Raw genomic sequence first — 17,894 nt, 5'->3', positions numbered from 1 at the left:
CATCTTTATCTCAGCTAGCAAGTGGATTTTGCAATCCCCACTAAATTGTTCTAACGATTTGGATCTATATTTTTTATTTATTTTTAGATAAACAAAAAATTAAGAAGAAGAAAGCTTAGGACAACATGCATCAAATTGAACAAGTTGTCTCATTCATTAATTTTACCCCAAATTTCAAAATTCCTGTTTTATATAGTAAATCTCATACTTATTTTACTATGTGGACTTATATTTGATGTTTTTTTTTGCTGATGCCTATTATTTTTTGCATATCCTAGTTTTTTTTTTTTTTTTGGTAATTGCATATCCTAGTTGAAGGTAAATAAATATGAATGAGCATATAAAGTCAGTTTTGCAGCTTATAAATGTTTTTCAGTTCGAATGGTGGGCCATCTGTTGTTGATTATGCAGCTTGTAAATATGTGTTTCGTCGTCTTGGGGTTGTTGTTCAGTTTGTTTTTTGTTGGTTTTCCGAAGGGGTTCAGATCCATTTGTGTGATTTTGGGTATGGCGGTCCGGCCCCCACGGCGGTTCAAATTCACCTGGACCACCTCAACCAGAAAGACGGATTTTTATTTGTGGCGACTGTGATAACGCCACATACATGCGTTAACGGCTGTGAATGAAAACACGAGGGATTGGTAAGGGTAAAATGGCATCCAAACGGGAGGAATTTTTGTTTCAAGCTCACCCAGAATACAATTTAACGGCTGGAATCAAAATTTACATTAATAACTCCTTGGTGTTTACAAAACTTCACAACTTTCGAGTTACAAGACGACTCGATTTAGGGTTTTGATTTCTCGCGCTTTCATCTTCTTGTCTTCCTTTCCTTTCTAATTCCTGCACTGAACCCTTCATATCCTTTCATCCTCTGCATTTTTCATTATCTCTGCTGATTCTCTCATCTTTCTTATTCCTGCGTTCTCCTTTCTTTTTTCTTTTTCGAATAAGAATGGGTGGTAGTAGTGATGGTCTTGGTTGTGAATGAGCGACGACGACGACCACGATGGCTTCCGTCAGTACGCCCTCTGCAGCACCGGAATAGCCCTCAATCACGTTCCTGCCGGTATTCTTCCACTCTCAACTTCAAAACCCTGGATTTCCCTTCTCTAATTGCTTGGGTTTTTTGTATAGGTATGACCCTGATTTGGCAACTGGCTACTGCTGTAGGTAACTTCTCACTGTTTGGATTTTTCTTGGTTTGAAAGGAAAGGAAGAGAGGAAGAAGAAAGCTGGAGAAGTTGGAATCCTAAATTAAATCGAGTTCATCTGTCGAGTGAACATCAGGTAGTTTTAGTTTTTTGTAAATTTGAAAAGATTGGGTGAAATTTTGTAAAAAAATAAAAAATAAAATTATATTTACACTTGACATAAAAATCCCCGAAAGACGGTCCTGCTTTCGCTCTCCTTCTTTTGCATCCTTCGTCGCTCTCTTATGCAAATCTTCCCTGGTATCGCTTAACCCTACGTTGCAGTCGCTGCCGCCCCTCCGTTCTTCCTTCCCTGCCCAAGCAACACCGCCGGTCACTTCTCTTTGTCTCGAGCTTAACGTTAGCAGAAGATGGTGGAGAAGAAGAGAAGGATGAGAGAGGATACTAAAAAGAGGAAAGAGGTGAATAGTAAGAAGAGAAAGCAGTTTCAGTCCAAAACTCAAACTCAAGATGGGAAGAAGAGTCAAACGAAGCGCAATAACACCAATGAGAAGAAGACTGGTCCTCGTTTGCCCTCTGCTTTGAAACGCCAGCTAGATGCTTTAAACCCTGACTCAAAGGCCAGTGACGAAGAGGTTGATTCGGATGGAGTGGCTGACGGTGATGTGTACGAGTATGAAGAGCGTATGCCGGAAGAGGAGTCGAAGAAGAATCGACGATTCGACCCTGTCGATAACCTGGACTACGAGCTTCCGGACGAATTTGAGGTACTCTCTGAGATTTTCTTGCTTTCTGGTTCCCTCTCTACTTTCTTGTTCCGTTTCAGGTCTATGTTGTTAGTGAAAAGTTATTGATTACATATTGGTTTTATTAGAACTATCTCTTTCTCATTTTTGAGATCGCTTAAATTCCATCTCTTTGAATATTTGCTCCTCTTGTATTATGCGTAGTCAGGAATCTGATTTCTATGGAGTGGGATTGTCTTATCAATTTGAAACGATCCTGAAAACATGTCCCCTCCATATGTCAATGTAATTTTTTTGGGGGTTGGGGTTTGCTTCCGCATTTTATTAGCTGACGATGTACACATTGTGAAGGATGAGAATTTGCCATCAGAAGATGAAGATGAGGATTATGAGGGTAAGGATAGTGGTGATAGGAGCCGAAGTAGAGACGATTCGAACGATGAATTTGAACAGGATGATGACAAAAGGCATGCAAAGATGCTGCAAGGAATTACTGGGATCCCGAGCGAGGCCTTTGAAGGTATGAATGTATATAGCTGTACCCGTTTTCTTTGATCCACTTATATAAAGTCAGGCACCTGAGACGAATAGGATATATGAATGTTTACAGGTAAAAAAAGGAAGAACAATGTTGTTCTATCGGAGACGCGCCCAGAATCAGAGTACAATCCAAGCAGAGGTGCTACTAATGGTGATGGAAACTTAAGTGTTGAGGACCTATTAGAAAGCATACAGGGGATGTCTGGCTACGGCACGGTCCGAAAGAGAGTGCATCAAGTAGACAGAAAGTCTATGTCTGTTCAGGCTCCTCTTCCAAAATTTGATCGTGAGAAATTGGAGAGGAAAGTTGTTTATGAACGGTCAAAGAAGGAGATCACTAAGTGGGAGCCATTGGTCAAGAAGAATCGAGAAGCACCAACTCTTTATTTTGATGAAGATACAAATGTAGGGTATTCGACTGTGGGGGCAATTGCATCTGAATTTAAACCTACAACTGATTTTGAGAAGAAGATTGCTTCCCTGGTTCAGGATACCACGGTTATGGAAGCGCACAACAAGGATGGATCGAGGCTTCTTGAACTCAACAAGGTATAAAACTACCAGTTTTTGTCTTTCTTTTCTGGGCTTCTGTTTAGAGTTGTAGTATATGATATCAGTCTTGTAATTATTATTTTGAATTTCCTCTCCATTTTTTACTTGCAGTCTTGAACTTTTGACCATTTTATGTTGACCATTTTGCTTCCTCTGTATCCTTCTGGACAACGTATGTTTTATGCTCTTTGTAAAACTACTTGGTTACATCACGTGATAGTTTTTTTTTGGGTTACATTCACATCTGATGCTAGAGGAGTATCCAGGGAATTTTGAGAAGTTTAGTTGGCCATCACTGCCATTCTGATCTGAATTAGTTTATTGACCAGAATCACCAATATTCACGATTCTCTAAACCATGATGTCATCTGTGCCTTGCTAACTATCATTTAACTCCATCTGAACTCCAGAGGTTTCCTGTTTGGATCCTAACTCTGGGACAGTCTATGTGTGAAATAGAAATTCAGATAGTTGCTTTTTGGAACAACCTTCTTTACTCACCATCTGTTCTTCCTCAACAATCCATTATACCCTGCCTCTCCCTCCCCAGCCCCTCAAAAAACAAACTCCACCCCCATTTTGTTAAAGCATTGTGAGAGAAAACCTTTTAGAACTAGTGGATGAACTTTTGCCTTACTACTGTTCGGTATGACTGTTTTACTTTGCTAGGTCCTTTCATGATGTATGTCTCCCTTCAGATAAATACTTGTATTATGCTCAATTTGCTTATTATTGACTCTTTCCATGGTTCTCTGGCTGCCAATGTGTGGCAGATATCAGTCAAAGATGTAAAAGATCGGCAAAATCGTCTTGCTAAAATGCGTAGCCTTCTTTTCCGTCATGAAATGAAGGCAAAACACGTCAAGAATATTAAATCCAAGATGTACCATCGGTTACTGAAGAAGGATAGACTGAAATCAGCATCTACTAGAATGGAAATGGATCCAGAAGCTGCCAAGGAACAAGCAAAGAAGCAAGAATTCAAGCGAGCTGAGGTGACTGTTTACTCTCTGCCAAGTTCTTCTGGAAACAGCCTCTCTACAAAAAGAAGGGGCTGCATATATCATGGCCTTCCCTGGGCTGCAGAGTCATAGGACCTTTTGTTAATATTCTGCCTAATTTTCAGCATCCTTAAGAGTTTTTTATTCCTGTCTTTCTCTTTTGTGCGTGCAAAAATCATGTTCATTGTTATACTGAACAGGAACGTATGACACTGAAACACAAAAACAGTTCCAAGTGGGCAAAACGTATTTTGGAACGTGGTCTAAGCACCCAAGATGAAGGAACTCGAGCTGCTATTTCTGAACAACTCCATCAACATGCACTGTTGACCAGAAAGATGAATTCTGTGAAGGACGGGAGTAGCAGTGAAGATGGTAGTGACGAGGATGAGGAGGACAATGATCTTTTGTTGAGCTCAGATCAGGACATGGCATCCAAGCTTTTAAGCAAGGCAAAAGAGGAGACACTTCAACTTTTGGAAGATGAGGAGCAGCCCAAGTCAGGGGTGCTTTCAATGCCATTCATGGTAAGGTTTATCTACCTGGCATATTCTATGGGTTTGCTTGTTACATGGGTCTCTTTTTACCTGTCTATCTTTGTTTTGCATCTATGCAGGTTAATGCAGATAAAAAGAGAAAGGTGGAAGCTTATAGAGAAGCACAACTTACTCTTCAAGAGTGTGAATCAATGGTAGAGCAGCCTGATGATACTGTTGCGTCCGAAAATCGAAAAGTAGAAACATCAGGTGGTAGACGAGTATTTGGGGTTACTAGGAAAAATGCCCAAGAATTGAGTAATAAGAAACCAAAGAATATGGGTGATGACAGTGACAGTGAAGAAGAAGAAGAATTAGACGCCAACGACAACCTTGATGGAGGCCAGGACAATGTTAATGCTCTACAAAAGGATGCTCAAATTCATCTAGATTCACTTCGTGAAGAGTCTGGTGTTGGTATGCAGCCTGTGTTTGAGGTAATATTAGTTCTGAGTTATTTTCATCTGTTCTTTGTCTTTCATCCATGACCCCTAAAAATATCTGTTCCTTTTCTGATATGCAGAGTTTTGACAATATTGTCAAAGACCCTGGACCCAAGACGACATTTGATGTGGCTATTTTTGCATCAGGCTCGTGGAGAAAGGTTTGCTTTAACCTCATTTTTCGTTCTTCTTGACGAACAAATATCAGTTTTTGTTAGATCTCATTTTGTAAACAATATATGCAGATGAAAAAAGATGAAGAGGTAGATGACAATAATGTCAAGTCTTCAGTTGTGGTAGAGCCTGCTTTGCTTCGTCAGGACCCAAAGGTCTGACCTTCATCCATTAGTTACATGACAATAATTTCTGATTAAGTCCTCTGTTAATTATTCCTCTTATTATTTCTTTTTGGTTTTTATTCTGTCTAAATTTAAATCTTTAGGAGGTGGATGAGGATGGCAATTCAGAGAGTGAAGAAGAGATGGTGGATGGAGTTTTGTCTTCTGTTGCAAAAACTAGCTATGAGCTCCCATCTCAAGCAGACCTCATACACCGTGCTTTTGCTGGTGACGATGTAGAGGAAGAGTTTGAGAACGAGAAGCTGGAAATTCTGAATGAGGAGAATCCAGAACCTGAAAAGCCATTACTACTTCCAGGCTGGGGCCAATGGACTCATATCCAGCAGAAGAAAGGATTGCCTTCTTGGATGCTTGACGAGCATGCAAATGCCAAAAAGAAGAGAGAAGAATCTCTTAAAAGCAGGAAGGACGCACATCTTAAGCATGTTATCATCTCTGAAAGGATTGACAAGAAGGTGTGTAGTTTAAAGATTTCAGAATTGGATTTGCATTGTTTTCTTCCTCGTGCTCCCCTTTTCCCTCCCAAATCCATGTTCTGTAGTACACAATTTGTTAATGCTGTAAAGAATATTAATCCTGCTTGTTTCGCCCACACCACTCTCCACCTTCGTCCTCCCCATTCCTTTCTTTAGTACACAATTTGTTAATGCTGTAAAGAATATTAATCCTGCTTGTTTCGCCCACCCCTCTCCACCTTCCTCCTCCCCCTTCCTTTAACACATGTATGCGTGTGTGAATTACTTGCTTTAAGGTTTCAGTGTATGACTTGGGTATGCCTGTTTGAAAACCAAATTGGAAGTAGTTAGATGAACTTAGATTAACGTGAAGTCTGTTTCAACCTTCACTAACCCATGCTTATCTATCCTTCAGCTGCAAGAAAATATCAAATTTTATGCTTCATTCAGTGTTTAAGATTTTTACCGGACTCAAACATCATATGATGCGTATAGAAGTTAAATAGGAAATAGCAGTATTTTATGGAAAAAATGATTACCCAACATCCTCCTTTTCTTACAATGTGTAGTCATAGAGGTTATTTGTGTTATAGATTTTAGCATCCAATAAAGTTCATATAGTTACCTTTATAACTATTTCATCTGTATTTTCCTTACAAGACTGAGCAGTTGGGACAATAAATATAACTAATTCAGTTCTTCATTTGCTTCTATACTGCTTCGTTTGCAATATTGTTCTTTTCTTGCAAGATCTAAGTTATTGAAGGTGTTGCTTTCATTTTATTTGGCAGGCTGAGAAGTTGCATACAAAGACATTGCCCTATCCGTACACATCAAAGGAAGTTTTTGAACAGAGTATTCGAATGCCAATTGGACCTGAATTCAACCCAGCAACATCAGTTGGGGCACTTCATCGACCGGAGGTAGGTTTTGAATATAATTTTCTTCTACTTTTAGTTGAAAAATTAAAATGGAAACAAAGGGTAGTATGTAACAAAAAAGATGTGGGTTTTTTATTTTATTATTATTTTTTTTTTGGGGGGGGGGGGGGGGCGCATGGGGCTTTTAAAATTTATGAAACTTATGATGAACCTTCTTCTAATATTATATGCCCAGTAATAATAAATTGTCTCCTTAAAAATGGTGTTTGTATCAAGTTGCACATAGTCACATTTCTCACAACGGTGCCTTAAATTCAGGTGGTGAAGCGACCTGGTGTCATTATCAAACCCATTGAGTTTAAGGAGGTGAATCCATATGAGAAAGCTGAGGAACAGAAGAAAGGTGCACAAATGGCGAAGAAAAGTAAACGACGGGGTGAGAAAGCAACCAAGATGCATGTGAAAGTTAGAAGTTGAGTGCTACTAAGGTTGTTCAGCTAGAAGTCATAAATCGTGAGCTCTATTTCTTCTCAAATTGTGCTGACTGTAGGAGTTGGAAAGGTGGTTTGCTGGTGGTGCCCATGTCCAGTTTGTCTTTCCACTTCATTTTTGCTCCGTACCAATCCTTCTGATGGGGGTTGTCTGCTATTCCTATTTGTTGATTCTCAACTCATCAAGGTTATGACTAACCACCTCTCTCTTCTTTTTTTGGGGTTCACTAACCATCTCATTTAACTCCAGCAGCCGCAGCAGTATGTGATGTGCTAGCTATCCGAGTTTGAATGTATTTAGTTTTCTTCGTGTCCTTAGAATTCAATAAGTATTACGGATAACAAATCAAGAATATGGAGGAGAATCGATTGATGTATTCATGTAGTTTAGTAATTTTATGATGTAGCCACCCCCATGTATTTTTACAAACTCAAGATCGAAGAAGATTTTGGAATTATTCTCTCTTTAAGATAGTTGCAATAACAACACACCAATTTTTGAAGTTCCTAGGCCTCCATTTTTATTTTTTTGATACTGAAAAAACTTACTATTACTTAATGTGAATAGATACAAAGTTTAGTTGTCTCTAATACTACTAATGTCTTCTGATGTTCTACGGAGGATGCGGATGCTACATACTTGAGCCACTGTTGGAGTGTGGGCTGACTAAAATTCTTAATGTTAATACTCTTCATATTACATAATATATTTACCAAAAGCGGGACATAAGTTAATGGCCACTTGTTATGGGTCGAAGGTGAAAGTAGGTCTCATACATTCTTTTCGTCACACCAAATTTCATCTATTTATAGGTTTCTTTGTTGTGCTTGATCTATTCCAACTTGTATCCCATGTAGTAGCACGTCAGTCATTATCCCTTACTCAATTTCTCCTGTACTAATATGCTTTAATTGTCCTTCCCAGAGTAGCCCCACACTCCATCCGCCGCTGTTTAATACTGCATTATGTACCCCTACAAGCATGAGAATTGACATATGATTCATGTTAGTAATAGTTTTACAAAGGCAAACGTTAGGTTTAACACATTTCACTTTTTTCATTAGGCTCGATTTCAACGGTATCTATTGTGTTTAACTTTAGATCTTGGATCCAAGCCGAAGTGTTATATAACACTATTTTGGGGTTGGGGTGTTTCTATTGAAAACTGAGTTATTTCTTTCTTTCCAGACAAAGTAACAGGTAATTATGAAGACCGACACCATCCATTTTTCAGTTGGGTCGTTGAGTGTAGGATCTGATAAAAAGAAACTCCTGACGTATATGTGTATCAACCTTTCCGTTCTCAGTCCTAGGAGCCTAGCCGCCCAGATTTGTTTCGTCCAGTCACAAGAGACAAAGACATGCCATAATGTTTCCACACTTTTTCCGCATAGCTCACAAGTTGGGGTCATCGGCATCCATTGAGCATGTATTTCTTTAACTGGTAAACCTGCATTTATGAGGCCGAAAAAACAATTTAAATTTTGGGTGAAGAGGTAGTTTCCAAAAAAATTTCCACCATGTTTTAAGTGAATTAGATGTGGATGTCTCTCTTTGTTGTGAAAGTATTTTTCCAGCTAGTTTGACAGAGGATTCTCCATTGCTGGAGATAAGAGACATCCAATTATCACTTTCATTATTCAAATTTATGTTGGAAATGCCATAAAATTGAGAGGTTTGAGGTAGAGGAAACTCCCTATGTGGGTGATTGAGGGACGTTGCCGCTTGTGCAACAATTGAGTTTCTAGGCCAAAGCTCAATATCAGGTGGAAAGTATGTTCGAGCTGTTGAACCTTTTATCCAGGGGTCGAACCAGAAGCTTGTATTCCTTCAATTTTCCAATGTGGGTAAAATTCCGCAAATACCATTCCACGTCCATGATCCCTTACTTCTCAGTACCTTCGGATCAAACGGTGTCGTGTTTGGGAAATATTTTACCTTCAAAGTTTTTACCCACAGTGCTTCTGAATTTTAAGCATTCTCCATCCTTGTTTTAGTAACAAAGCCTTATTAAAATCCTCCATCTCCTTAAAACCCTAATCCTCCATTTTTTTTTTCCTTTTTTCTATTGATAGCATTGATCCCATGAGATTAACTTAAGCTGCCTTTCCTTTGTTGGATTTCCTAGCCAAAAATTTTGGCATAGAGAATCAATTTTTTTACACAGAGTGGTTAGGAATTTGAAGCACTGCATATGGTATAAGGATTGTGACTGAAGGATAGATTGAAGCAGTACTCCTCTTGCAGCAAAGGATAAGCTCGCCGCTTTCCAAATGGCCATTTTCTTCTTCATTTTGTTTGCAACAAATTGTAGATTTTTCAATTTGGATCGGCCATGTATGAGCTAAGAGCCTAAGTACACTGAGTCTTTACTCATCTCATTGATTCCCAATGTTGATAAGATTGCATTCTTTTTGTTTGGTGAAACATTTCTGCTAAAGAATGCCCCACTTTTTTCAAGGTTAATCTCTTGACCCATGATGTTTGAAAAAAATTCTAACAATGCTTTGAGTGCCAAGATATTTTTCTTCTCTGCCTGGCAAAATAAAAAAGTATCATTAGCAAAGAAAATGTGAGAAATCTCTGGGGCACTTTTAGCCACTTTAATCCCCTTGAAAAGATTAAGAGTTCTATATTCATTTAACAATCTAGACAAAATTTCCATGATGAAAAGGAAGAGTATGGACTCAGCGGGCATCCTTAATGCAATCCTCGGGTTCCAGAGAACTAGAAGTACGGATTGCCATTGTGCTTTATGGAAAAGGTAGCAGTAGAGATTAAGGACTCAATCAATAGACACCATTTCTGGTCAAAGCCTAAGAATTGAAAAAGTTTTGAAAATACATTCCACTTCACTCTATCATAGGTTTTTGACATGTCAAGCTTAAGAGCAACAAATTTTGTTTTTCCTCTGGTCTTACTCATGAAGTGGAAAACTTCTTGAGCTAACAAAATGTTATCCAAGATTTGTCTATTTTCCACAAAGGCTCCTTGACACGGGGAGATGAAATTTTTCAAAGACGTTTTAGTCTACGTGCTAGCAGTTTCGCCACAATTTTGTAGCTAACATTGTATAGGCTGATAGGTCTGAAATCCACAACCGACCTAGCATTCTCCTTCTTGGGAATAAAGCAAAGAAGTGTGTGGTTAACACCAAAGGGAAGTGTGGAGTGATTGAAGCATTTGAGGATGAAATCATAAAGATCTGTGCTCATTAAATCCCAATGTTTCTGATAAAAGACATCATTAAAGCCATCCATTCCTGGTGCCTTATAGGGATCCATAGAGAAAACAGTCTTTTTGATTTCCTTCAAAGTTGGGGTCTCGAAATCCCTTCCAGGTTTACACAGTTAGACATGTTCGGGAAGAGGCATTCAATGAAAAGGGGATCCAGAGGTTTTGAAGAAGTGAACAACTTTTGCATATAACAAGAGAAAGCATCAACAATTTCAAACGGGGTACTTACTGTTCTACCGTTGTGTTCAATGTTCTCAATCTTCCCCTTGCGACGATGGATTTTAGAGGATAAATGATAGTACCTGGTATTTCTATCTCCATCCTTGATATATTTACCTTTTGATTTTTTGAACCAAAAGAGCTCCTCAGCTTCCAGTGCCGATGAGAGAGCCTGTTTCTTTTGTGAGATCCTGTCCCACTCTGGACATCTTTGATTCTCCATTGCCTCAATTTCCGCAGAAACATTATGGAAAATATTGTCAATGTTCCCAAACACATCCTTGTTCCATTGAGTTAAGAATCTAGCAAGGTTCGCAAGTTTACAGTTTAACGTAACATTACCTTCACTTACCCATGTTTCTTCAATTGTTGATGTAAAGAGTGGGTGGCAATGCCAGGCCATTTGATAATGAAATTGTTTTTTTCCTTGTGGTTTGAAATTATCCAAGCAAAGGATGATAGGGTTATGATCCGAACCCATGACGGGTAGCTTCCTTAACTTGGCGTTCGAGAAAAGTGCAATCCAAGAGGGGGGAGGCCCAACACCTATCTAACTTCTCCTTGATTAAATTGGGGGTTTTTTGTCTATTTGACCAAGTGAAAGAAGGGCTTGGAGTGAGAATTTCTCGCAAGTCCAGACTGAACACTATGTTTTGAAGGGCAGGGAGAGCAGGAGATGGTTTGAAACTGTTTCCTAGTTTATCTTCCTGGTTCATGACTTCGTTGAAGTCACCTATAATGATGAACGGTTTAGAGATGGATTGGATGAAAAAAAGCATGTGTCCAAATTTTTTTTCTTGTGGCATAGGTGGGAGGGGCATAGATGAAAATAGTGACCCAATCTCTTCTTTTGAAAGAACAGTTGATGGCCAAGAAAAAATTTTCTTTTGTTAGAAGGGTGCACCCGGTTCCAAGCTTTTTGTAGCGCCCAAATTGCCCCCCTTCAAGCCTTTTACTCCTTGGTTGTCAAAGAATCCAATCGAAGAGTAATTCTTAAAAAACTTCCCCCTCAATTTTTTAAAAGTGTCATGATCCCCACATTTTGTTTCACATAAGAAAATCAGGGTGGGGTTGTGTTTGTTCATGAGTTTAGATAGGCATTGGGTAGTAAATTTACCATTGATGCCCCTAACATTCCACGAAAAAAATTTTCATTTTTGTAAAAAGTGAACAACCAACAGATATAAGTACACACGGTCTTCAAGTTTAGAATAGCTAGCGAATTCAAGACATAAACCACTTGGGAATAGACCAATATGAAGACAACAATGGTAAGGCAAGAAGAAAAAACAAGCCAATTCTAGAACCAATTAAAGGATAATAATAACTGAATAACAACCGGGAGAAATAGAAAATTCAGAGCACAATCTAAATGTTAGATCCTTATTAAACAGATTACACAAGCATTATTACAGAGATTAGGAGAAAAGTTCAGTCAGACTTACAGAGCATCAGGGCTTAAACCAACTTAGAATAATGGCTAATAGAAGCATAAAGTATACGATGAATTGGTCAAAAAAAAAATCAGAATATAGGTGATATGGGAATACTTGAGGGGCAATGGTGACTGGGTTCATAACATCTTCTTGGTTGGTTCCTTGTCGAGTATTAGTGTGATTCTCAAAGGTCTTCTCACCTTCAGCATGCTTGGGGAGGTTCGTTGCATTCATGTGGCTGAGTTGCTCAAAGATGTGATGACGAGCCTCCATCTCATGCTTGAACTGGTAGAACATCGTTAAAGGCTTAGCACAATTGTGAAGTGTTTGGTCCAGGTTAAGGCAAAGGGATGCTACAACGTTTTGGGTTGAAGATAATTTGGTTACTCTTCTTCTTTTGTGCAAGGAACCAAACTCAAATAAAAAAGGAACAGGCCCTGTTCCACCCCCATTAGATTCCCCCATTGCAGGTGACGCACATCCATCTTTTCCCTTGTTGACAGCCGCCTCACTCTTTTTATCTTCAATGATGAATGCCTGCATCAGTAACTTGAATCTTCTTTTCAATGCTTTCAATTCTCTCCAACAACTTGGTTAGGATCGAGTTGGTAGCACCTTGGTCTTGCATCTTCTTATAATCGATCACCTTCTGTTGATTGACAATATGGTTGTTGAGCATTGCTTCCATTTCCAACTGTTTCTCTATGAGGAATTGCAAATCCATATGGTTTCCTTCATCCTCTTCAACCAAGATTTGCTTATCCTTACTATTGGTTTGCATATTTTTTTCCTTTGATAATCAGATTACCTGACTTTAAGCTTGATGTCTTATGCCATTCACCCTCTTTCTTTGTCATACCTGGTGCACTTTTTTGTTGCTGTTTACCGCATAGAGTTGGATTACCTTCTTTTTTGAACTTTGATTCTCCAGGCTTGGCGTCATTGTTGGCTGATCCTTCCTCTTCTGATAGCAAAATTTGGTCCTCATCAATATGAATGTCAGGTACTAGTTGGACGCTCCCAAAATCCTCATCCTCCACTAGATTTACGTTTGATGCAGTATGTTGGGGCAAAGCCAACATGCTGCGGATGAAATCAGTGGACAGCATCTTTGGAAAATAGCCCTCCAAAGGATCAGTTGTCACGCCTTCATACACTCTCAAATGGAGGGCCTCATTGCAGAGAGACATACCCTCTGTTTCATACCTTTTGCAGAACCCAGTTTGGTGTGATATTTTTCCACACTGAAGGCATAGTACCTTAACTTCGTATTTCACATTTAGATTAATCCATTCATTCTTTTGAGATCTGAAACCTGTTTTTGTAAGCACTTTGTTATTGATATCAAACACAATCCTCACTCTTGCAATATTATTAAGCAGTCCGGCTTCTCTTGGGTTCATCTGAATTTCTAAGACATTTCCTAGCTTAGCCGCAGCCTGGAAAATGCCTTCAAAGGTTAAACATTCAGCTCTTTCACCACAGAGCTGTGTCCATATTACAATCGGGGGGAGGAGAGTGTTTTTCCAACATTCTGGAATGGGGTCTAAAGCCAAATGCAGAATGTGGTTCCCACTTAGAGACAAACAACACCTTGAAATTTTCCCTTCCGGTGTTAACAACGGAGGTGGCTCCAAGAGGATGCCAGAGGTCCGTTAGCTTCTTCTTCGTGACAGAGATCAGTTCTCTAGGGAAACCTAAGGCATAAACGTAGAGAATATAGCCTGTAGATGGAGCATCCATAAGATGTACATTTTGCTGTACATCCTGGAGGTTCCACTGCCTTCCAGGAATCAGCATCACTTCCTTTCCTCGATTCAGGCCCTTTTGTAGGGTATCGAACAGTTTCAGCTACATGGGGACTAGTAGATGATGAAGGACGAAATGGAGGGTAGATTGGGTATACACGTCCACTCTGTTGATTCATCTTTGCAAAATCCAATGGTAAATTTTCAGGGCATTGGTGGAGTTTGGCTTTCCTAAAGACGAAGGTAAACAGATCGTATTATCTTTCCTTAATGGGTTATCGGAGTTACCTGAAGAAGCTTACTGTGTTGGGGATCCAAAGGTAGTTCATGTGCTTAAATGGTAGGTGTTGGGTGGTAAAGATTTATGTTTATGGGTAGGTGGCTGTAATGTGTGGCTTGTAGGAGTAAGCATGGAAGGCTTCATTAGTGTGTGGTGCGAAATTGTTGGATGTGGTTTGAAAATGGTAGTCATAAATGGTGTTAGGATGGAAATAGCATGAGCCATTAATAAGATGTATACAGCAGCATGTAAAATGGAAGACATCGCATCACATCTCAGACCTGTTAAGAACACACCGACTTTCAGCTACCAGGCATTATTAGTTAATTCCCCCAGCCCCATATCGCCCAGGTCGATTCCCTCAGCCTGCCAAAGAACCAGTAACACAAGATGGACAGTGGAAAGGAGCAGAAACAAAGTTAACAATAGCAGAAATCAAACGTGAAAAGAAAGAGTTAGCCATATTTTTAAAAGCAAACATGAAAAACGCAAATATTCAACACTAGAAGAACACAGTTACTACAGATCTGTTGCTTTGTTCACACTTGTCTAAGTCTCCCAGCACTTGTCCTAGGCCTCCTATTGAATACTGTTGGTCTACTGCATTGCATCTTTGCACTATTCGATTGCAACTAAAAGGAAAAGTAGAAAAATGCAGGTTCGGCTTCTCTCCTTGGAGGGTTCTCCCAATGAGTTATAGAATTTATTGGAATATTTTTTAATTCAAAGGTTAAGGTAAATTCAATTAGTGTCATTGGGTTAGAATATCTACACATGGTAATTGCTCATCATTCGTCATTCACTGGGCACTCAATTGAGAAATGTGTGCTTCAAAGAGAGGATCCAAACCAAAAAAATGCAGCTACAGCATTGAAACATTGTGTTTGAAGTCGCTTACGGCAACTAACCCATTTGGACGATGAGCTGAACCACTTAATCAATGTCCAGTCTTGGGGTTTGACAGCATTGTGTTGCGAACAGTTGAGATCTCGTCCGTTTCTCAATAGTGTGAAAACACAATTTTCAGAAATGGATGGTTGAGATTGAAATCTTGGTCGAGTGCAGATGCTACGCATTAATTACGCAGAACCCAAGCAATTTCCCTAGTCTTGACCTACGCTCGTTTTTGAAATGGTTTGAACTTTGTAGAATGACTTGAGTAAAAAATTTTATTTGTTCTACGGGCTAAGAATATTAGTTCTAAAAAAAATCATATTCCCAATTGGTAATTCTATGTTGTGTCGGTGCAGACTGTGCAGTGATTATGGCCGTGATGGATGGAGTATTCCCTGGATTTGCTGTGTCTTAAATATGATTAGATTTTTCTTCCTTTCATTTTCAATCTTAAGTGGTCAATTTTGTTTGGAAGAAAACTAGAAATTTCATCCAATTCAAAAGTATTCAAATAGATCTTCTTGTTCATGATCCTTACACCAAATCCATGTGATGAAGAACAGATTTGCGGTTTCCTCCCAAAACAGGTGTTGGAAGTTCCTTGTCATTAATTTGGTAAGAAATTGGAGTTTTATATAAGTTGAATCAGCTGGAGGCCAGCTCAATTTATGGATTAGACCTAGCGGGGCCCCCCCCCCCCCCCCCCTTTTTTTTTTTTCCCAATAGGAATTATTTCCAAAGAACACCCCCCCCCCCCCCCCCCAACACCCCCCCCCCCCCCCCCCTTTTTTTTTTTTTTTTTTTTTTCCCCCCAATTATTCCATTTAAATTCTCACCTAGTCACATTTAATATGTTACCTTATAAAGCCTACATCATTAGGACATAATTGGAGCGATTATCAAATCACTCTAGTATTTTATAAGATTCATTACTAATTTAAATTGTTTCCAAAATCTGTGAAACTCTTGCCTAATCACATTTGGCATGTTGACTTTGATAATTTAAATTATTTCTTAATATATATTTCCATTTAAATCCCCGCCTAGCCACATTTAATGTGTTACCTCTAAGGCCTAAATCATTCGGACATAGTTGAAAAGATTAACCGACGATTCTATTACAAAATATCTTCATAATTAAATTGTTTCCATAAATTATTTCATGTATATATTCCCCCCTAACCACATTTGGCATGTTGACTTTTGAGGACTGATCACTAGAATATAGTTGGTAAGATCGCTCATTAATCTTGATGATTTTACTATAAAAAGTTTTTCTTTTTATAGGTTTTTCTTTGTGGATTTTCCTCCGAATTACTTTTAAAACATTAACTTTTGAGTCTTGAAACATTGTGATAAAAAAAAAAAGGATCTGAAGATGATAATCTCAACCACACATTTCGATTTTTTGGTAAAATTTAAATACAAAACGGTCAAGACTTTTTTTTGGACCATAAATTTCGATCTAAATTTGAAAACCCAAATAGAGCTCTAGAAGTTGACAGGCTTACATGGGAACCCATGAGTGGAAACGGAAAGATAACCACAATGAGGAAAGAAGAATTCAAACAAGCTTGTGTTTGACCTTGACCCATGAGAGTGAAGTGAAGAAATTGAGCCTGGCCACCTATGCTGCCATTTTGGAACACAAAAACAGTTTTCTACCATTAGTGGCGGGTAATGGTTCCCTTCTTGATAGAAACAAACAGTAAAGTAGAAAGGGAATTTCCTGACAAAGACACTGTTTGCAAGCCTAATTTGAAGGTATGAAGCTTTGGATTTAGAATTTGAACAGTGTAGAGACAGTAATGACTTTGAAACCAAAACCAACCCAGCAGAGACACACCACCATTCTTAACCTTGATGTGCTCCATCCATCTCTCTCTCTTGAGCAATCAAAGTTGCTTCTTTAACTGCGTTGCGTGTTGGGGTTGGTTTAGAAAACCTCAGCTTTTCCCCAGGTCTCCCATCGTCACTGCCTCTCTTTCACTCCCTCAACAGTACCAGGGTTAGGCTCCATTGCTTTTCTCCATTTGAATCCCAAATAGGAAACGGCTTTTCTTTTTCTTGCTTCCTCCTCAACGCCATCACACGTTGAAGTACCCATAAAATCCTTGAATTGAAACACACTGGTGGATAAGAAGAGCTTATCAGAGAGCAGACAGCCACACACACATCCATGATTCTATGGTTGTGGTCCAACCTTACCCTTCAATTCTTTGCGTCCACTTCATCTGAACCTTTCAATTCAATCTCCGGTGAGGCATAAATAATGACAATATGCGCTTGGAGGGCTTGGAACAGCTTGGCCTGTTTAAAGGTAGAAACTTAGAAACAAGATAACATGAGAGAAGACAGTATCTGCCCAAGAAATTGTCTTTCAATGAAGATCAGAAGCTACTGTAGAAAGAACCAAGTTGTCTCACCATTAGATGATTCACATGCATTTCCAGTGTCTAGTCAAGCTAATTTTGTAAAGTTTTTAAAGCAATGACTACAATTTATGAATAAAAACAAAACCTGCATCATGGTTAGGGAAAGAGAAAACAAGTAAACAAGATCTTGCAGAAGTTTGCAGCAGAAGAGAGTACTGTACCCACTGCAGGCACGTATAGAAATGTTACAGACCTGATTTTGAAGGGAGAGAAAAGAGAGGGGTGAGAAACCCATGTTGGAGAAGGGGAGCACGTGCAAAGTTGGGATGCATATGAAGCTTTGCACGTGCCCTGCTTCTCCAACAAGGAGCTACTCACCAAGTTGCAGAGCTAAAAACCATGCTCCTTCAATAATCCAATTACAACCAATTCAGATGTGATGGAAAAATATGGTGAAGAAAGAAAACTGCTCTCTTTATATTGGTAGAGAAAGTGAGGCGGTGAAAACAGAGAATAGTGGGGAATGAAGAAAGCAGGGTTGAAATT

At 39.1% G+C, this 17,894-nt stretch overlaps 1 protein-coding gene across 1 annotated transcript; it reads left to right on the top strand.

Moving 5' to 3' along the window:
* The first annotated feature begins 831 nt into the window (after positions 1-831).
* LOC149019652 (U3 ribonucleoprotein (Utp) family protein) lies at positions 832-7,616 on the top strand. Its single transcript, XM_089153616.1, has 12 exons — positions 832-1,069; positions 1,174-1,921; positions 2,252-2,420; positions 2,511-2,989; positions 3,766-3,987; positions 4,194-4,520; positions 4,610-4,966; positions 5,053-5,133; positions 5,218-5,301; positions 5,415-5,786; positions 6,578-6,709; positions 6,986-7,616. Exons 2-12 carry the CDS (start codon positions 1,565-1,567, stop codon positions 7,142-7,144), a joined length of 2,739 nt encoding a protein of 912 aa, XP_089009742.1. The 5' UTR covers positions 832-1,069; positions 1,174-1,564; the 3' UTR covers positions 7,145-7,616.
* The last annotated feature ends 10,278 nt before the right edge of the window (positions 7,617-17,894 follow it).

The sequence above is a fragment of the Hakea prostrata genome, chromosome 4 (genome assembly GCF_041222555.1).
Source record: "Hakea prostrata isolate BN-2017 chromosome 4, UWA_Hpros_2, whole genome shotgun sequence".
In the NCBI taxonomy this organism is placed as follows: Eukaryota; Viridiplantae; Streptophyta; class Magnoliopsida; order Proteales; family Proteaceae; genus Hakea; species Hakea prostrata.
The sequence above is the reverse complement of the archived record's forward strand: the minus strand, read 5'-3'. Positions and strand labels throughout refer to the sequence as shown.